Source organism: Rhinichthys klamathensis, unplaced genomic scaffold (assembly GCF_029890125.1).
Source record: "Rhinichthys klamathensis goyatoka isolate OS25496 unplaced genomic scaffold, OSU_Roscu_1.1 h1tg000275l_1, whole genome shotgun sequence".
NCBI lineage: Eukaryota > Metazoa > Chordata > Actinopteri > Cypriniformes > Leuciscidae > Rhinichthys > Rhinichthys klamathensis.
The window spans coordinates 1,270,284-1,288,426 of NW_026606794.1; the positions used below are offsets into that span (position 1 = coordinate 1,270,284).

Here is an 18,143-nt window from a genome sequence, read left to right on the forward strand (position 1 = left end):
CATTAAATATGTTTTGTTTTGTTTCTTTTAATTTTGGGGTAAAATACGACCTGGACATTACTTACAAGTTTTTTTATAATCACTTACATGATCAGTGTGTAATCAGTGTATGTTTGCAGGGTTTGGTTCACTTTATGATTTTGCTGTACGTTATGTACAGGAGTGAGTGTTAATGTTAGTGTTTGCATGTGTTTTATTAAAACTCAGTACATGTTTGCAGAATGTATGCATTCCTCAATGTTGTGTGTGTGTGTATGTTTGCTAGACTTGTGACTTCGATCACTTCAGCTTTCTTCTGTCGCTCTCGGTTTCTTTCCTTCTCTCCTTCCCTCCTCTGTCTGTCCTCTTGTATCTGTGATATAAAACAGCAGTGGATCCGCCTGATCCCATTTGAGCTGCACTTACCTCAGCTTTACCCTCTTGCCCCTCTTTCTCAGTGAAAGTGATCTGTATTATTTAGCCTGGCAAGAGTAAGCACACTACTAAGCACGAATTGTGTGTGTGTGTCTCTGTTTGTGTCTGTGTGTGTGTCTGTTTCTGTGTGGAATCAGAGCACAACCTGTTTGTTGAAGAGAAAAGTTTTGCTTTATTGGAGTGTACTTAAAAAGAAAAGGCTTTTTAGTTACTTAGAGAGGGGAAATGAAGATTAAATATAAGAATATGAGTTTTAGTTTGTTTAAAAAACCTCATCCAATAAAATCATGATTGTTTGTAAGTGGAGGAAGCATCTGAACTGAGGAAGTGAAGTCAGGGAAGCAGTGATGTGGTTGTGTATCACCTCATTGCAGGGATGGGCAATATATTGTACTGGTTAAATGTCCCATTTTTGTACATCCAGAAGAGGAAAAATATAATATAGAAATGCACTAAACTAATTTGTGCTAAACTAATAAAAAAAAAACATTAAATATATTGTCACATTCATTAATATTAGTTTAGAATATAGACAAATCCTATATTAGGTTAATTATCTAGATAGGCATATGTTTAATCTGCAATTTGCCAATTCTATAATTCAAAGTGACATCAAAAACCACAAATCCCAAATCCCTCACTTCGAGCACTGGTTATGACCCAGAAATGTGCTACAGGCTGTTCTGATGGGGTCAGAAAAATGCTAAAAAAAAAAAAGGACTTTAACTTTAGAGCAACACAAATATGGTTTCTACCTGGATATGGTTTTGTAAATGCTTAATAAAAATGCAATTTAAAAGTTGCATGTTGCAATTTAAATAGTTTTTACTACATTTTTAAATATGAAAATGAATAGGCTGTTGTGAATGTCAATTTCAAAAGTTCTAGTTCTCCATAGCAGCTATCCACATGGTTCTTCAAAAACATGGAGCACAATTACACAAGGTAGAAGAAAATAAAGGTTCAGTTGCAGTTAGAATGAACATGGTTTGTGCCGACTACAATGTTTTGTGCAATGAGTTATCGGCAACCGAGAGCAGTCTGTCGTTTTAATAATTATAGTTTACAATAAACTATTTTGCTTTTTGGCCAGGTCGATAGCTAATCTCCAGTGTAAAATCCTAGCCTGAAGCAAAACCAGTTGAGAATCACTACTCTAATACTCTGTCCGCCTCCATCTTCACTTGTTTGTTGAACTCCAGAAGCGAGTCACAAACTCTCATGCTCAACAAAGCAAGCATTCCTCACTAGGCGGTGGTGATTCTTATCACCATGGTAATCAGAGGCGGCTCTCTGCAAAAAAGCAGTGATGCACACTATGGCAATACAGTCATGTATCCGTGGTGATGGCTATCTTGCCTAATAACTTTTAGTGAATAAGACTCGCAGGATGAGTTGATAGAAAAAGAGCGATTGGATTTGTGGCTGGTGGTGATCATGAAATTGCTTCTGTAACAGAGTGACTCTTTCTTTCACAATATTACAAATGTAATTAAATGAAATAAAGAAGTCGGTAAACTAATTAATTAATTAATAAAAATAAAAATAATCGTTTTGGAATCGGATCGTGACTGAAGACTGAAGTAATGGCTGCTGAAAATTCAGCTTTGCCATCACAGGAATAAATTACATTTTAAAATGTATTAAAATAGAGAACAGCTTTTTTAAATGGACAATATTACAGTTGACTGATCAAATGAATGCAGCCTTGGTTAGCATAAGAGACTTTTAAAAGCATAAAAATAATCTTTTGAACAGTAATGATGTCTGTTTACAGTACATTTTGTTTTCATTGATGATTTGCTTCTTTTTTTTCAGTATCAAACGAGCAAGGAAAATCCTGTTTTTCATGATATGCCTTCTTTAAAAGCCGAGTACTACAGACTATGCAGAATAAAAGAATGTGTTTTTTTTGTTAATGACTTAATGATGATGGGTCACTTCAGTATTTTGTCAAACTCTGATGCCTAGCTCTGCCACGGTTTGGCTGGTTGCGAATGAGAGGAATGTGCATGCATTGGCTCAGTGATCTCCAGGCTACTGAGAATGAGCGTTTGGCACAAGCGGCAGGAAAGTGAGCAGGATCATTAGAACCTCCATGCAAGTCTGCTCCAAGGTTCCTGCATGGCAGCACCATTTGGAATGTCTTTCTTGACCACACAATGGTAGTCTCAGTTAAAGTCTGTGTCCTTCCTTGAGCTCTTTAGTGGTACAGCACCCTGTGACCAACATTACATTTGAGTTTAAGTGGCCACCCTGTCTCATCATATTCCTTGGCTAGTTTTCATATGAATGACGAATTTGGAAAGGTTATGTTGTAGTGAAGCCATCCTACTTTTCATTCTCTGTTCGCCCTCCCTTTGTTCTCATTTATGAGCATTTCACACTGAGGATACAGTACATAAAAGTCTAAACTATCAAAGTGGAAAAAAATCTTCCTTTTTTCTGTTTTTGTAATCTAATGATCTGATATGCTTCATTCATTGTGTGCAGGATGAAGGACACCAGCCGCAAGAACAACATGTTCGCTCAGTTCCGTAAAAACGAACGGGACAAGCAGAAGCTTATAGACACTGTTGTCAAACAGCTGAAAAATCTCATCGCCACCAACCAAGCCTGAGAAAGCCAACGCATCAGCAGACGGCCCACGTCCTGATGATTTGCCACCATCAGAGCGTGTAGACTACGCTTGCACATCTCCATTAGTTGGGTATATTGTTCTTTTAACACAAAGACACTTGGACTGACACATACACATATTAATGCTCCTCTCTGAAAGGTGCACCTGCTAAACCATCCCGTGCCTGTGTGATATGGTGTCCATGTCTTCCTGTGTACTAACTGAACACATTAAGGACACCAAATCACATTTTGTTCTTTAAAACTGTTTTTTGTTGCGTTTTATTATCTTGTATTGTTCTTTTGTCACACTAACTTCCTGTCTCACAATTTGAATTGCCTTTACAACAGATCTAAAGTATTATTTATCTTATTTTTGAATTTGACAACTACAGTTGCACTGTAGTGTGGATATTACTTTTATTGCTGCAAAGTTAAAGGAAATTGAAACACTAACTATGCTTGAACATTGCTGTCATAATTTGTCAAGGGATAGTCATTATTATGTTACAAACCTGTATGACTTACTTTCTTTTGTGGAACACAAAAGAAGATACTTTGAGAAATGTCTCAGTACGCCCCCCCCCCCCCCCCCCATGGGAATCAAAACTGTTTGTTTACCAACAATCTTCACACAGGTTTGGAACAGCATGATGGTGAATGATTGATGACAGAATTTTCATTTTGGGTGAACTATCCCTTTAATATCTGTGAGAAGATAAATGAATATTCTCACAGATGGGTCAAGGGTTCATGTGAGTGCAGATCATAATGAGGGAATTTTTTTTGGGGCGTTCTCAATACAGGGAATCCAGTTACTGCCCTTGTTAAATATTTAATGCATAGTAATTGTATACTAGACAATACTCCAGCTTTAGTCTGTTACAGCCAAGACGTAGATTATATTTTAATACCTTAAAGAATGACAGTTGTGTGGCAGCTTTGGAAACAATTAGTTTACTATTGTCACAAAAATGACCAGATTAAGGTTAAATTGTTTTTGATTGGTCTTCCAATGTGCAGAACAGAGGCTTAAGTTTCTTGTATTCATTGATTGCAAATGCGAGAACTGACTGAAGATGTGTAAGGCCTGGAACCTAATGTCTTAGAGATAAAGACATTATACAAGAGCAGGCTAATGTCAGCACATTTAGACGGTCATGAGTTTATGTACACCGCTGTACATTAAAACTAATATTAAATGGCTCTTTGTATTTAAACGGTGTCGTCTTGCCATAACTTTGATATTTTCCCTGATAGGAATGAGGGTGCAATATTATATCCTCTCTTCAAAATGAACTTAGGGATTGTTTTGTTTGTTTTTGTTTAACGGGAGTTTTCTTTTTCTTTCCTTTAAATTTCTACTGGCACAAAAGATGTATGTTTGAAGCCTGTCCCTTACAGTAGATGCAAAATGATTAAACTATAAAGGGAGTTCTTCGGTTTTAGGGACAGAACAAGCGCCGTAAGCAGTTTTCTGGATTCAGCTCTTCTTGTCTGTGCCTTGACTTTTTTTATTTTATTTTTTTTACATGCCAATATTTGATTCATGTGTTTTCCGCACAGCACCTGGCCTTGGACGTGTGACCAGGGAATGGATGTGCATTGGTGTGTGAGAGCGAGCGTGCATGAGAACATTCAGCCTTTGCAGACAGCTCTGATTGTAGAGAACATATAGAGAGAGATGCACTGTACAGATTGTTATATTAAACCACTAATGAATACTACAATACTAATAAATTCTGCAAATGCCAACAAATATGTAATAAATCGAGATTGTGTACTTTTATTTTGCATGTGCACATCAGTTGGAACAACGTGACATGGTCACAACATGGAACCTGTGTGTTCCACATGAGCGCCTTGTGTTATTTTAGTAGACCATTATAGTATTTAATAATAGCTTTTATTTTTTATATTTTCAGTTGTCGTCTTAGTTTTAGTTTGTGGTTTTATAAATAGCTTTTCAACTTATTTGTATTTTTTTAATTTATTTTCTTATTTGAGTTAGTTGCCAAGATAACATTTCTCATTTTTAAGCTTTTCATCTAATATTTATATTTTACATTTATTTCAATTAATGAAAATTATTTGTAATAGTTTTAGTTAACAATAATAACACTGATCCAGATGTGCACTAACCTCATGTCCATGGCTCTGATCAATGTTTATAAAACAGTGACAGAATCTGATAATGGGCTTTTGTTGTGACGTACATGAATATATACATTTTGTAAATACTTTTGACTCACTAAAGTATTTATACTTTTTTCTTACCAGTCTGTCTGTGTTTAGATGAAGTCACTCTGAGTCTAATTGTTTTGTCGTATGCTTGATGAAATATGAAAGTGGTCAGTGACTCTTAGATTAGACCTTATATGACCTAGAACCATTTGAAGTACACGGCACACACACACAACTCTTCTCCCTCATTTCCTTCCTTTTCATTGTGGCACAAAACCTGCCTTATCCAATATTGTGCAATCACTGTCCCATCATGCAATGAGAGATGCCCCCTGCTACCACTATTTATGTCTGTGTGTGGAAAACGTTACTGAAGTGTGACCACACCACAAACACATTTTCCTTTTCCGCTTCTTCATCCTCTCAGATGAGACACCGTGGCCCTCTGGGTCTGTTGATTCCCCACAATTTTTGAGCGATTCGGGCAAAAACAAATCTTTTGGGGCTCACTTGAGCGCGACAGGCTTTTTGTTGGGGTTCAGGAACCGAGCAGTGCCAGCTTATAACCGGATGATGAATCCTGCCTCCTACTGCTGGTCTCAGCGCCCGTCTCCCTCCCTCACGGCCCGGGACCGATGGCGAAGTTCGGAAGTTCTGGCAGCTATGACCCTGTTGAGCCAAATGTAAAACTGAAGATGAATTGTTTATTCTTACGACCCAAGATAAAGGACTTGCTTGAATGACTTATCCTTTTGTCATTATAACCCGTGGTAAGGGAATCTGGTAATCCAGTCCTCTTGGAAAGTTTTCTTTAACACTTCACTATGCTGTAATTTTATGCTAGATGTCCACGGGCAATGGTGACTTCACTTCCAGTGTCAATTCAAGATGTCTTGAAGTCACATTCACTGATTTAACCCTTCTTCAACCATTTCCAGGCAAAGGACCACTCAATTGATAGAGAAATGAAGCAGGGACCTCCATATATTATAAAACTGAGTGTTTCATTTTAAGCCAGACCTATAATAACATGCATATTGAACCAAATACAGTACATACACTACCGTTCAAAAGTTTGGGGTCAGTAAGATTATTTAGAGTAATCTTACTAAAGGACATTAAATTGTTTAGAGTAGAGATGTTTACATTGTTACAAAAAGATTTCAATTTCAAATGTTCTTTCTATTCATCAAATAATCATTGGACAAACGATCAAGGTTTCTATAAAGTTATTAAGTTGCACTGTTTTCAACATTGATAATAAAAAGTGTTTCTTGAGCACCAAATCAGCATATTAGAATGATTTCTGAAGGATAAAGGACACTAAAGACTGAAGTAATGACTGCTGGAAATTCAGCTTTGCCATCACTGGGATGAATTAAAGCTGATTTTTTTATTTTTTATTATTATATTTCACAATATTATGATTTTACTGTATTTTTGATAAAAGCAGCTTTGGTGAGCATAAGATACTTTCAAAGTCAGTTATTGTTAATGATGATTGATGCATCATATGTGTGAACATTTCCTAATTTTACTTGATACAGTTTAATGTGGAAGATTCAATGAAGCATTTTCTTTAGCTTGATAAGTTTAGCATTGATTAAAGTTAACTTAGTATTGTGCTTTTGTTTAAAAAAAAACCTGCCATACTGCTGTGGGTTGTGGACCCATGGTAAAGACCCCTGATTTACATGAATTCATTAGTTGAAAAGTTGGAAAAAATTAAGAATTCATTGACAAAGATCTACTGCAAAGGGAATGGACACAATCAGGTGTAGGAAAGAAATACAGATTTTTTTTGCAGTGTTATTGTCCCAAGTGTGTTTGTATATATTGATATGTCCTTATCCTTTCTTGACCGCATGTATCCTAACAGCAGTGTGTGGTTGAACGACTTGTGTAGTTTTGAGCTTTCTGCGTGTGTTAGAGAGACGGAAAGAGATGATGTGATCAAGATCAGGCTTCACATTTGCATGTTGTTTTTAGCAGAACAAAAAATTGTCCTGTGTCCCCAAATGGGCCATTAGAGGGATGATCTGTCAGACACAGATGTATCTTTTGCTTCAACAGATTTTGTGATCTTCTGGGTAGCGCTACAAAAACAAATCAGGATGTAATAGATGAATAATGGGTTTTTGAAGACGATGAGAAAATCGTTACAGATTATTTTACCCAAGGGTAATAGAGCTGTTTGTGAATGTAAAAGCTCTGCAAAGTTTTAAAGATCAATGTGTGTGACACAGTTATTGTCTCCTAAAAGAAATATTTGATTCTGAACTGCTGAAATGATACTGAAATGATCACTTCCTGTTACATACCTATGTAACTTTGTAACAGATTTGCATAATGCCTACCTATGGTCTTCATTATGCCCGTGAACGACGTCTAATTTGACCCACCCTCAAACTGTACCTGGGGCCTGGAAGAGTTCGGTTTGTGTTCAGTGCTGCAAATCAGCTTTTCATACACTTCAAAAGGATTTTGACTTGTTCTGGAACTGATACGGAAAAACTGGCGCCATAATTCGTGTCTCTGTGTATGAGCGTTTCGTTTCCGACAAACACTGTAAGCGCTCGACCAATCACAATAGACTGGGCCATCTGACCAATCAGAGCAGAGTTGCTAGCGGAAAGGTGTTTAGAGAGACTGAATCTTCAAACAAACCGAGAAAGACTCTTTGAGAAATTAGATGTGCAATGTATATTATGAGAAAATGATAGTGTTTTTAGACCTTGGATGCATGTAAACCTATTGTAGGAGACCTCCAAAACAAAATTAGGAACCTTTAAAATAGCATAATACGGGCACTTTAAGTAAATCTGTATGACATGATTATAATTTTATTTGTCACCAACTTTAGTGAATTACTTGTAGATCTCCTCTATTTGCAAACGTAGGCGAATGTCACACTTGTATATGCTTGTGTCTGTACAAACATTTCACGAGGCAGACCTTGAGTTTACAAACACCACTGTGGGAACTTAGAAAATCTTCAAAATCTTCAAACCTTGACAACAATCCAAGATGGGATGAAATGCTGTTTGATAACGAATGTCACTTTAGAAATATTTCTGTTTTACCAAGTCCTCCATATAGCAAAGATATCGAATGTATCTAGACAAAAGTGTCCATGTTTCGTGTGCCAGAGCAGCAGAGGTCAGGTGAGGTCACTATCTCACTCCTGTCTCAATATCCAGAGAGAGAAAACATTGCGTGCAGTCGAGCTTATAATAAACATTTGCTCATAACAGAAAGGAAGAAAAGAAATGAAACAGATAAAAGCAGTTTGCCGGCGATGGCGAAAGCTGATAGCATGTCACCCATGGATCTTTGTCTCTTACGGAAGAGAGTTAAAAATAACCTGCATGTTTATATGCCTTTATATAAGTTATTGTTCAAATCTGTGAGTGTTTTTGCAAATGGGCCAGATGAAAAAGCCGAAGAGGAAAGAACTGTGGCGGGGTGTTTGCATAGTGTCTGCCACGGCTTCATATCAGACTGATTATGGAAATATGGTGATCTGTGAACTAATCTCAGTCTGTCTCTCTCTCTTTATGCCACAGTTTATATTCCCTACCAAGACAGTGACCAACAATCACTTGACCAACTGATCAAAGCTGCATTTTTTTGCATTGGGATGGCTGAACCACAGTGCAAAAATAAGATTATTTATTAGGCCTAATAATCATCAGTGTGTCATATAAACACCTAAACTGTATTCTATAATCAGGGAAACTTGAGCGCTTTATGTAAATCAAAACCTTCTGTTGCTCGTTACTCCGGGTTTTGGTTTAATGGTTAGGTTAATTTTTACTTTTGCATTGTTGGTTTATTGGTTTGCATGTAATGTGTAAACCTTTCAAAAGTTTTGGTAAGTTTGGTCAGTAAGATTTTCTTTAAAGAAGTTAATACTTTTATTCATTAAGACTGCATTAAGTTGATTAAATGTGAAAGTAAAGACTTTTAGTGTTGCGAAACAGTTCTATTTAAAAAAAGAACAAAAAAAAAGCTATGTTTTACTTTCTATTCGTCAAAGAATCCTGAAAAATGAATCATGGTTTACAGAAATATTTTAAGCAGCACAACTATTTTCAACGTTGATAATAATGAGAAACCATATTAAACTGATTTCTGAAGGATCATGTGACAATGAAGACTAAAGTATTGATGCTGAACATTCAGCTTAGCCATCACAAGAATAAATTAAAGTATTTTGAATTGAAAAGTTATTTTAAATTTCGACAATATTTCTACTGTATTTTTGATCCAAAAAATCTTGGTGACTTCTTTCAACAGCATAAAAAAAAATCTGACCCCAAACTTTTGAACAGTAGTGTATATAAACCTTATATTTCATAGTTTTCAGTGCTTTATTATTCTTCCAAATATTATCCCTTTAAATATTTTTAGGAGCAGAAATGACCCTTGACACTATTTCAATTGCTTCGGTTAAAATCTCAACTTGGACAATTTGTAGATTTCCTGTACATTCACAGGAGACAAACTGAATGTAAAGAGGGAAAACTGACAGACAAAAGGTTGTGAGTGAAAGTGAAGTGAGTGTGTGGGAGAAGATGGAGTGATAAGGGAAGAGTGGAGAGACAGCGAGCGCACGTTCTCCTCTCCTCCAATGAAGATGGATGGCAGCCCACCCTCCCTCTCTTCTGTGCTGCTGGGAGGTTATTGATGGGCTTCAGGAGTCAAAGGTTACAGAAACAAAACTCTGGCTTCCTCTGTGTGCGCCGTGTGTGTCCTCCCCTTCAGTCAAGGTGTTTGGGAGGGATTCTGGGAGGGGCTAGGTTTTTAATTTGAACACTGACAGCGACACACACCCCGGTTCCTATACACAGGCCTGAAGGGGCCCATCCATCATTGCTGTGGAGCGCTAAGGGTGTGCGTGAGTTTGTGTGTGTGTGGGATTGGCGATTTATTGTTACATGGACATGCTAATAGCACTGGCCTCCACAAAGCCAGTGGGTAGTGGGGGGTTATCATTCAACCATCCATCTCCATCATCCACATAGCCGCTCAATCACTCCATATTTTCCTCTTAGTTAACACTGTTTGTAGTAAATCTCCATCAGTCATCATCAACAATATGGTCGTAAATAATACCTTGTCTACTTTAAATTGCTTTAGCATCAACTTACTAAACCATATTATTTAAGATGAGAATCAAAAGATGACGCTTACTTCAGAGGCTCTCACACATGGTCTGTGTTTTACAATCTTTACATATCATTTTTGCTTTGTAATGCCTTTGCATTTTGTAATGCTCGTTTCCCTTTAAAAACATATTTTGTCCTGTTTAAAGGGTTACTTCACCCAAAAAAGAAAGTTCTGTCATCATTTAGTCACCCTCATGACGTTTCAAACCCGTTAGACTTTCGTTCATCTTAGGAACACAAATGAAGATCTTTTTAATGAAATCGGAGTAATTTCTGTCTACGCAACTACCAAAAAGTTCATAAAGAGATTGTAAAATGAATCCATTTGAATTGAGTGACTTTTAAGACATGAAGCATGGGGTAAATGGGGAACCTGTTTAGTTGTGACTGTAATACAAATTTACTGGAAAACCTAAACCACACATTATTCGATACAGCTCGTGCTAGAGACAAAGGACCTGGCATTTTGATTCTTCCCTCTTTTAGACTAAATTGGTTGGACAAAATCGGATTGAATGACTGCTTTGGAATGTAGTTGCTAGGAATTTAGGTTAGATTAGATTTGGACTCCCTTGGTTGTCAGATTCTTTTGGGTCCTGTTACTGTCCAAAATGCTGATATCTCTATTTTAGACGTTTGCCCTGAAATCAAAACCTCTTCTTTTATAAATAATGTGATTTAGGGTTTCAACAACGATTTTGATTCAGAGATTTCATGCCAAAGCTGAAGGGTAAATCGTCAAAATAAAGGGCTCTTTTAAACTTTCAACTGTTATTTATACCAAAATTACTCAATGATCTGGAATTTGCACTACCATTCAAAAGTTTGGGGTCAAGGAATTGGGTGATGAACATTCAGCTTTGCCATCACAGGAATAAATTACATTTTAAAACAATTATTTTAAACTGTAATAATAAGTACAAGTGCAGAAGAGACTTCTTTCAAAATCATACCAACCCCAAACCTTTGAACAGCAGTGTTTACCAAAATGTCTCAAAATATTCGTACTCTTCAGCAAACCATCCTTGCCACCTTTCTGCATTTTCTTCCCCCTGTAATTCTCCATCCCCATTGTGAGTGTATCAAGGTTGGATACAAAAAAAAAAATCTCATTTAAAAGTTTATATGTAGTTGATGTTCTTATACAGATGATTGCTTTTGAGAGGAGAATTACTTTCTTTGGTTTACAATATGACCTCACTTGGTGTAGCCACAGTATTTGGAATGATTTGCCCAAATAGGTCATGTTCCTGGTTCAACATCTCTGTTGATCCTGGACCATCATTGCAGCAACATTTCTCTCTGATATTTAGAGGTATGTTAGTTTGGGTGTCAGGTTTAGGGTAAGGGATATGATTGAATGTTGTTCCAGGAACATGTCTTGGGTAACTTTGTGTGTCTAGAAATAAGTGTAGACAGTGATTCACTGTGTGTGTGTGTGTTGTATTCTGATTTTTTTTTTTAATTTCATTTCATGAACATTTTTATTAAACATGGACCTTTATTTTCATTAAAAAGGCTTATTTGACTGAGGTGCCTTTGAAGCAAGGCACCTACACCCCCAATCGCTTCCCGGGCGCCGCTGCAAAAAAATGTCTGCCCTCTGCTCCGGGTGTGTGTGTGTCTACGGTTTGCAGTGTGTGTGTGTGTGAGTTGTTCACTACTCACTGCTCCTAATGTGTGTGCACTAACTTGGATGGATTAAATGCAGGGGACAAATTCTGAGTATGGGTAACCATACTTGGCCTTCATGTCATTTGTAGGCTAATTTTGTAAATGTAAGCAAAAAATTTGGACAAACGCAAACTGAGTGCTGGTAGGATGCCGGTGCAGACGTACCTGCTCGACCAGAGTTGCCTCGAAGTAGTGCATCTTCAGAAGCGGAACCTCGTGCAAAGTTACAAAAAGATGCCTTATTGCCAAGCTAAATGGCACTCATTGACACACACACCTCAACCTCCCACACCTCGACGACGGCATTTTCGCCCCGCACAACTGCATGCTCATGCAGACGGGGCGAGTGTAATTTACTCTTTCTTGGAACTGTGCTCTCCATATGTGTGCCCACTTCAGTTACTCACAGATTTCACTCACATATGTTTGCAAGGCAGGTGATTTGACAGGAAACAAAACAAGAGCATTTTTCGGGTAAATTAAGTAGAGCAAACAATGACGAAACATGTTCAATATTTGTTCTGACATCCTGAAAATATTAAATATTTACTTGTGTTGTTACACAGCTATTAGCTGTTATTTTTATTTTATTTATACATTTTTGTTGTTGTGGATGCCTTTATTATTGTACAGTTGAGATTGGGACATGATCATTTATAATATTTATTTTATAATAATTGTCAATTATATAAGTAGTTACAATTATTATACAATTTGTAATAATATCTATAAATATCACAGGCTAATTTGATTATATTATACTATAAAATTTTAGTGCATTTACTCCTATCTTAGATGTATCGTATACCGAACCTCACAAAACCGAGGGGGTTTCCACATAACAGTCATTTCTCCCTCATCTGTTTCTTCTGTCCTCCATCTGTTTTGAGGAACAGGAATGTGTTTGTTGTTGAGTAGCAGGTCACAAATGTTCTTGGTTTATCGAAGTGAGGAGCTGCACAGAATTTCTGGATTTCACAACATATCTCATCAAGGATTTGCAAATATAAGTGTAATTCTCATTAACAAGAAAATGAACTGACACTTTTCAAAATTTTCAGATATTTTCACAAAATGTGACATAGTTGAAATAGCTTACTGCTGGTGATCAATAGCCTTTGATTCAGTCTAATGTAAGCAGTTTTCACTGAGAGATCACTGAAAAGGGAAAATTCCCATCACTTTTTATTTTACTGGTAATGCACATTTAGATATTCCAAGCGTCTCATTGTTGTGTTGCCTGCATCCACTATATCTTTTATTCAGTTGGCTGGGATTTTTTTTTTTTTTTTAGCTCTGTACATCTTTCTCAAAATATATTTATAGGCTATGTACTGGATATTTATTTCATTTTCTTTGTTTTCTCCTTGATAAACCAGTTCTCTTTCCTTTTCAGTTTTACATTTGCTTTTTTATTTGTATTTTTATTTGAGATTTTTACGGTAAATTTATCATCACTCTCACAGGGAAAAAAACGGTAAAAACTCGAAGTTTTAAGTATCTTACAGAGTAAACAGTAAAAACTGTAAATGGTTAAACATTGCATTATGTTTTTTTGTAAAATACTGTCAAATTCATGGTATTTGCATGACACATCACATGTGATAATTTTATTTAAAAAGTTTTTTTTTGTATTCAGTAATGTACATTAGGGTGTTTTGTGTTATATTTTCTGTTGTTGCATTGTTTTAGTGTCATGTGTGTTACCCTGATGGGGTTTAGTCAGTGTTTATGACCTTGCACCATTTAGCTATTAGTATTAGACATGTTTTATGAAATCTGATTAATCATTTGGGTTTCTATTGTGCCATCTGTATTATTATGGTTGTTATCAGTACATTTTAAGGTGATTTTTTTTTTTAAATAAAAGCTTTAAGCACAAGATTTTGTTCAAGTGGTATATTAACATTATACAACTTAATGAAATATACAGTTATAAGTTACCTATATGCCATCTTGTAATACCGGAAACATTGTCATATTATTTTTTTACGTTGAATTTCTGGTAACCACAGCTGCCTTTTTTCTCTTTTTACTGTAAACTTCTCTTCCTCGTGTAGTCTATGACATACTCACATTTACATTTTGTCTTCTGCGCCTCATTTGACCTTGTCTTTTCACTTTCATCCAATAAATCATTGTGCCTCTGCTTTGGAAACTCAGAAGGCGTCACCTTGAGTAAAGTACCCGACTTCCTGCCACACCGGATCGTAAACCGAAAATAGTGTAATACTCTGGTTTTAGATTTGATCTCAGATAGGAGACCAAAATAAACTTCATGCACAAAATCCAATTTTGGAATCTTTTCCAACATTTTACATATTTAAACCATTTTCCAAATTTCCATTTGGGCCTCACGCCCACCCACCGCTGCGTTTAAGATTTACTCTTATGTTTGTTTTTGTTTTTTTGAGTATGTTAACCCACTAATCCCAAAAAAGCTTTAAAGTCACCATGAAATCAAAATTGACAATTCTTTCTTTTATCTTTTTCTTTTTTTATGGAATATTGCAGAATTCATGTTCCCTCATTATCTTCAATCAAAATAACTTGCCCTCCCTCTTGCAGCATCATCCCTTCTCTTCTCTTATGATGGTGTGAGGACGGGGCAACCTGTCACTCACATGACATCACAGCAATAGCAAACCACAACGATCCAAGCAATTCCCGATAGACAAAATTAAGCCCCGCTCTACATTTTTCTATTTCATGCAACCGTTTCACTTGGATATACATCACAATAGGGAAGAAAAGACTCTTACCGTTTTTAACAAGCTAACTTCAAATTATACCTTCACATTCAAATATTCATTTTAGGAGGCAAAGAACAAAGTAACTCAGCATCCCCAAAAACAGACGCAGGGTGACAGGAGGACATGAGAAACAGTTTGACAGTGTTAATGTGAAACACACTTTCTGCATTTTGTTGTTGAATTGACCCCAGATGGACCTGGCAACCTTGTTTTGAGTTAGAGTGGGGCACACATGTCCTTTTGAACTGAGCTTGTGACTTGTGATGTTGCAGTTGTGTTACAAACACGTTCCAATTTTTATCCCCAGTGATTTTTGGTTTCAAGATTTTAACGTGCAGTTCCTGTTATGTTGCATAGATATCTAGGTCCATGTGTCTTCATGGTTCTCTGGCTTTTGTGCCTAATTGTGTTTACTCAGTTGACACCGAAATAAATCGTTAACCTCTGTACTGAGTTCAATGATTCGTTCTGACAGAATCTTTAAAGACATTCTATACAATTTACAATGCTATTAAAAAGTGTCATACATTTTGTCCATATAACTTTATAGTTATAGTCTGAATTATATATATATATATATATATATATATAAGTATATTATATACTTATATTATATATAAGTTATAGTCTGAAGAAATACAATGTAATAGTGCAAAGGTCAAGGTGTTATTTACTGATAATATTTACTTCTATTGTACTGTTTAAGTTTTAAATATAAGTTGTATGGACCACATTTATGATTTTTTAATAACATTTGTTGTGCTTCTTCCTTCATGATTTCATTAATGAAACCTTCTTTCATTATTTTGTACAGAGTGATGTTAAAGAGATGTGTAAAGTGTCTGAAGAGTGAAGATATTCTTTAAAAAAAAAAGAAATCCTTTTTTGTGTTCCACAGATAAAAGAAAGTCATACGGGTTTTGTGTGATGAGGGTGAGTAAATGATGACCGAATATTCATTTTTGGTTGAACTATACCACTTTTGGGCCTTTATATCACTCAGAATTATCCTGGTCAGTTTTTTATTTTTATTTTAAAACTCTAGGTCTCATACACTTGCAGACTTTGTAAATGCTTAAAAAAAACACAAAAAAAACGGCATCATACAATAAACAGCTGAGGATCACACACTACCAGACTTTCAAGTCATTCCGAACATCATAAACACACATGTGCCTCGTTGCTAAAAGACGCATGACAAATTAAAATGAATTGTGTTTTAAAATCAGCTCAAAATATCACACACGTTTGATACTAAAATACTGGGTCTGTGCATAAACAGACATTCTCAGTTGCCCTCAGTTGCGCATCTTGGTCTGACTGTGAGATTAAAGGAGATGCATGTGCCTCTTTTCACTAACGAAAGGGAAAGAACAGAGTTAACACACAATTTCATTGAGTGACAACACCAGGGGAACTTGCTTGTTCTCTTACACTGATTCACACGGTCTCTTTAAGCCCTTGCTAATGTTCTATTGGTTCCAGGGCCACAGTTTGATGAGGTTTGGTTACATTTATACATGCTATACAAGGTCTTAAAATGGGCTTTGGAAACAGTGGAAATGACCTGGCTTGATTTTTATAGGCAAAACACAATGATTCATCCTCTATATCAGGTAATGTACTGTAAACTGTTGTGGCTAAACTGCATCCACTAGCTGTAATGCAAACCAGATTAGCGGCTGAAAGCCATCAGACCTCACGGTGACCCTTATATTCCGGCTGTGGTCTGTGTAATCAAAGTGAATTGGGATATGCTGATGATTTTCAGATAACAATCTACCTATCTGTCATATATAACTCGATTTGAGGAATCATGAGCTCTACATTGACGGCTGATCAGTGACTGACGTTATAGTTGTCCAATGATTCATCAGAGCTTGTTCTTCTCAAGAATTGTTTATATTGGTAAATACGTGTGAGCAATGTTAATTGTTTTATGGAAAAGTGGATCATCCGTAGTTATTTCTGGGATATGTGTCTGTGGAAACATTCCCTTTAACTGTTTTATTTGTATATGATTTGAAAACATGTGGGTTTGATTTATCCTTTAATCGTGTGTGTGGCCCTAATGGCGATTAGTCACTGTACCCTTATTTCCACTGTCATTTCCTTCAGCTTCAATACCGTTTGCCAACTCAGAATGGATTCATCGTGAATAAGTAGCACTGGTGAGTCATGTTACACTGACAGACCGTGCTCCCCTCAGTGTGTCCTTTGTGCACTTCCTGTAGAACAGGAAGTGAAAGTTGTTTAATGTAATCTACAGTTAGCACAGCCAGGTTTGTGTGTATGACCTTCACAGGTGTATATTAGGATCTCTCTCTATTTCATTCCCCGTGACCTCAGTTTGAAAAGGTGTTGGCGTTGTTTGTGTTATTTAAGAGCTTTGGTCAAACATCGGTGATTGTGTATAGGCCTATGTAAGCCTACTTTGAATTGTATAATGCTTATACAAGGCCATAATGCTGTGTCACAAGGTCCCAGGGTCAAGGAGTAGCCTATCAGATTCATATTATAGAGCTGAGCTGATTAATTTGAAACTTCTTTTGAAAAAGTATAAAGAGCTGGACTGGTGTTTAAATTGCAATTATTTTATTTGGTGTTCCTTCATTCTTCAATTGTGATAAATTTAGTTTTTAAGCTTAAAAAAAAATCATTGGTATATGTGTCCCCCAACTTTAAATTTAAAACTTTCGTAAAATTTAATTAAAATATAACTCGCTCTTCCTCTGAAATGAGTTTTCAATAACTAGCAATAACATAGCAACATTTCATGAATCTTCCAACACCTTCAACCCATCCACTTTAATAGGCTTCTGGAATAAATCTGGTAATTCCAGGCCCCTCAGGACCTTGCGTCACTGCTAATTCTCTCACAGTTCATCAAGATGTGAACTTGCTTACTCTCTAAGCTGTAAGTCTGTGCCCATTTAGCACGTATTTCCCGGCGGGAACAGTGACACACGATTAACTATATCAGATTTATGTAGTTTAATAGATACAAATTATTTTATTCAGAATAACTACACCTGGTCTCTATTTGATATACGAAAGGGATTATTTCCATATTTTTTTTTTATCCCACTATGGAAACATGGTAAATAATAGCTACATGCTAGATGTATGACAGCGTGCGCTGGAATCAGAGATTGAGACGTTCTCTCTGTCTCCGCTAGGCGGCAGTGTGTAGTTGAGAGACGCATCCAGGTTGACAGCGGCAGACATCGTGCGCGAAAGAATTTCTTAGGAAAATATCATAAAAAAAGACAGAAATCCCTTGCATTTTACAGCGCAAACTCGGGACAGGTTTACTTTGGCTTAGTAA

General features: G+C 36.4%; 1 protein-coding gene across 2 annotated transcripts in view; it reads left to right on the forward strand.

The window, feature by feature from the left end:
- The window catches only part of exoc6b (exocyst complex component 6B), a 99,054-nt gene extending 95,529 nt beyond the window's left edge, over positions 1 to 3,525 (forward strand). For both annotated transcript variants that reach the window (XM_056268699.1, XM_056268700.1), the window contains one exon: positions 2,908 to 3,525. In XM_056268699.1, coding sequence (XP_056124674.1) covers positions 2,908 to 3,034 — 127 coding nt within the window. In that variant the 3' untranslated portion in view covers positions 3,035 to 3,525. The remainder of the gene's footprint in view (positions 1 to 2,907) is intronic.
- Positions 3,526 to 18,143: the final 14,618 nt, after the last annotated feature.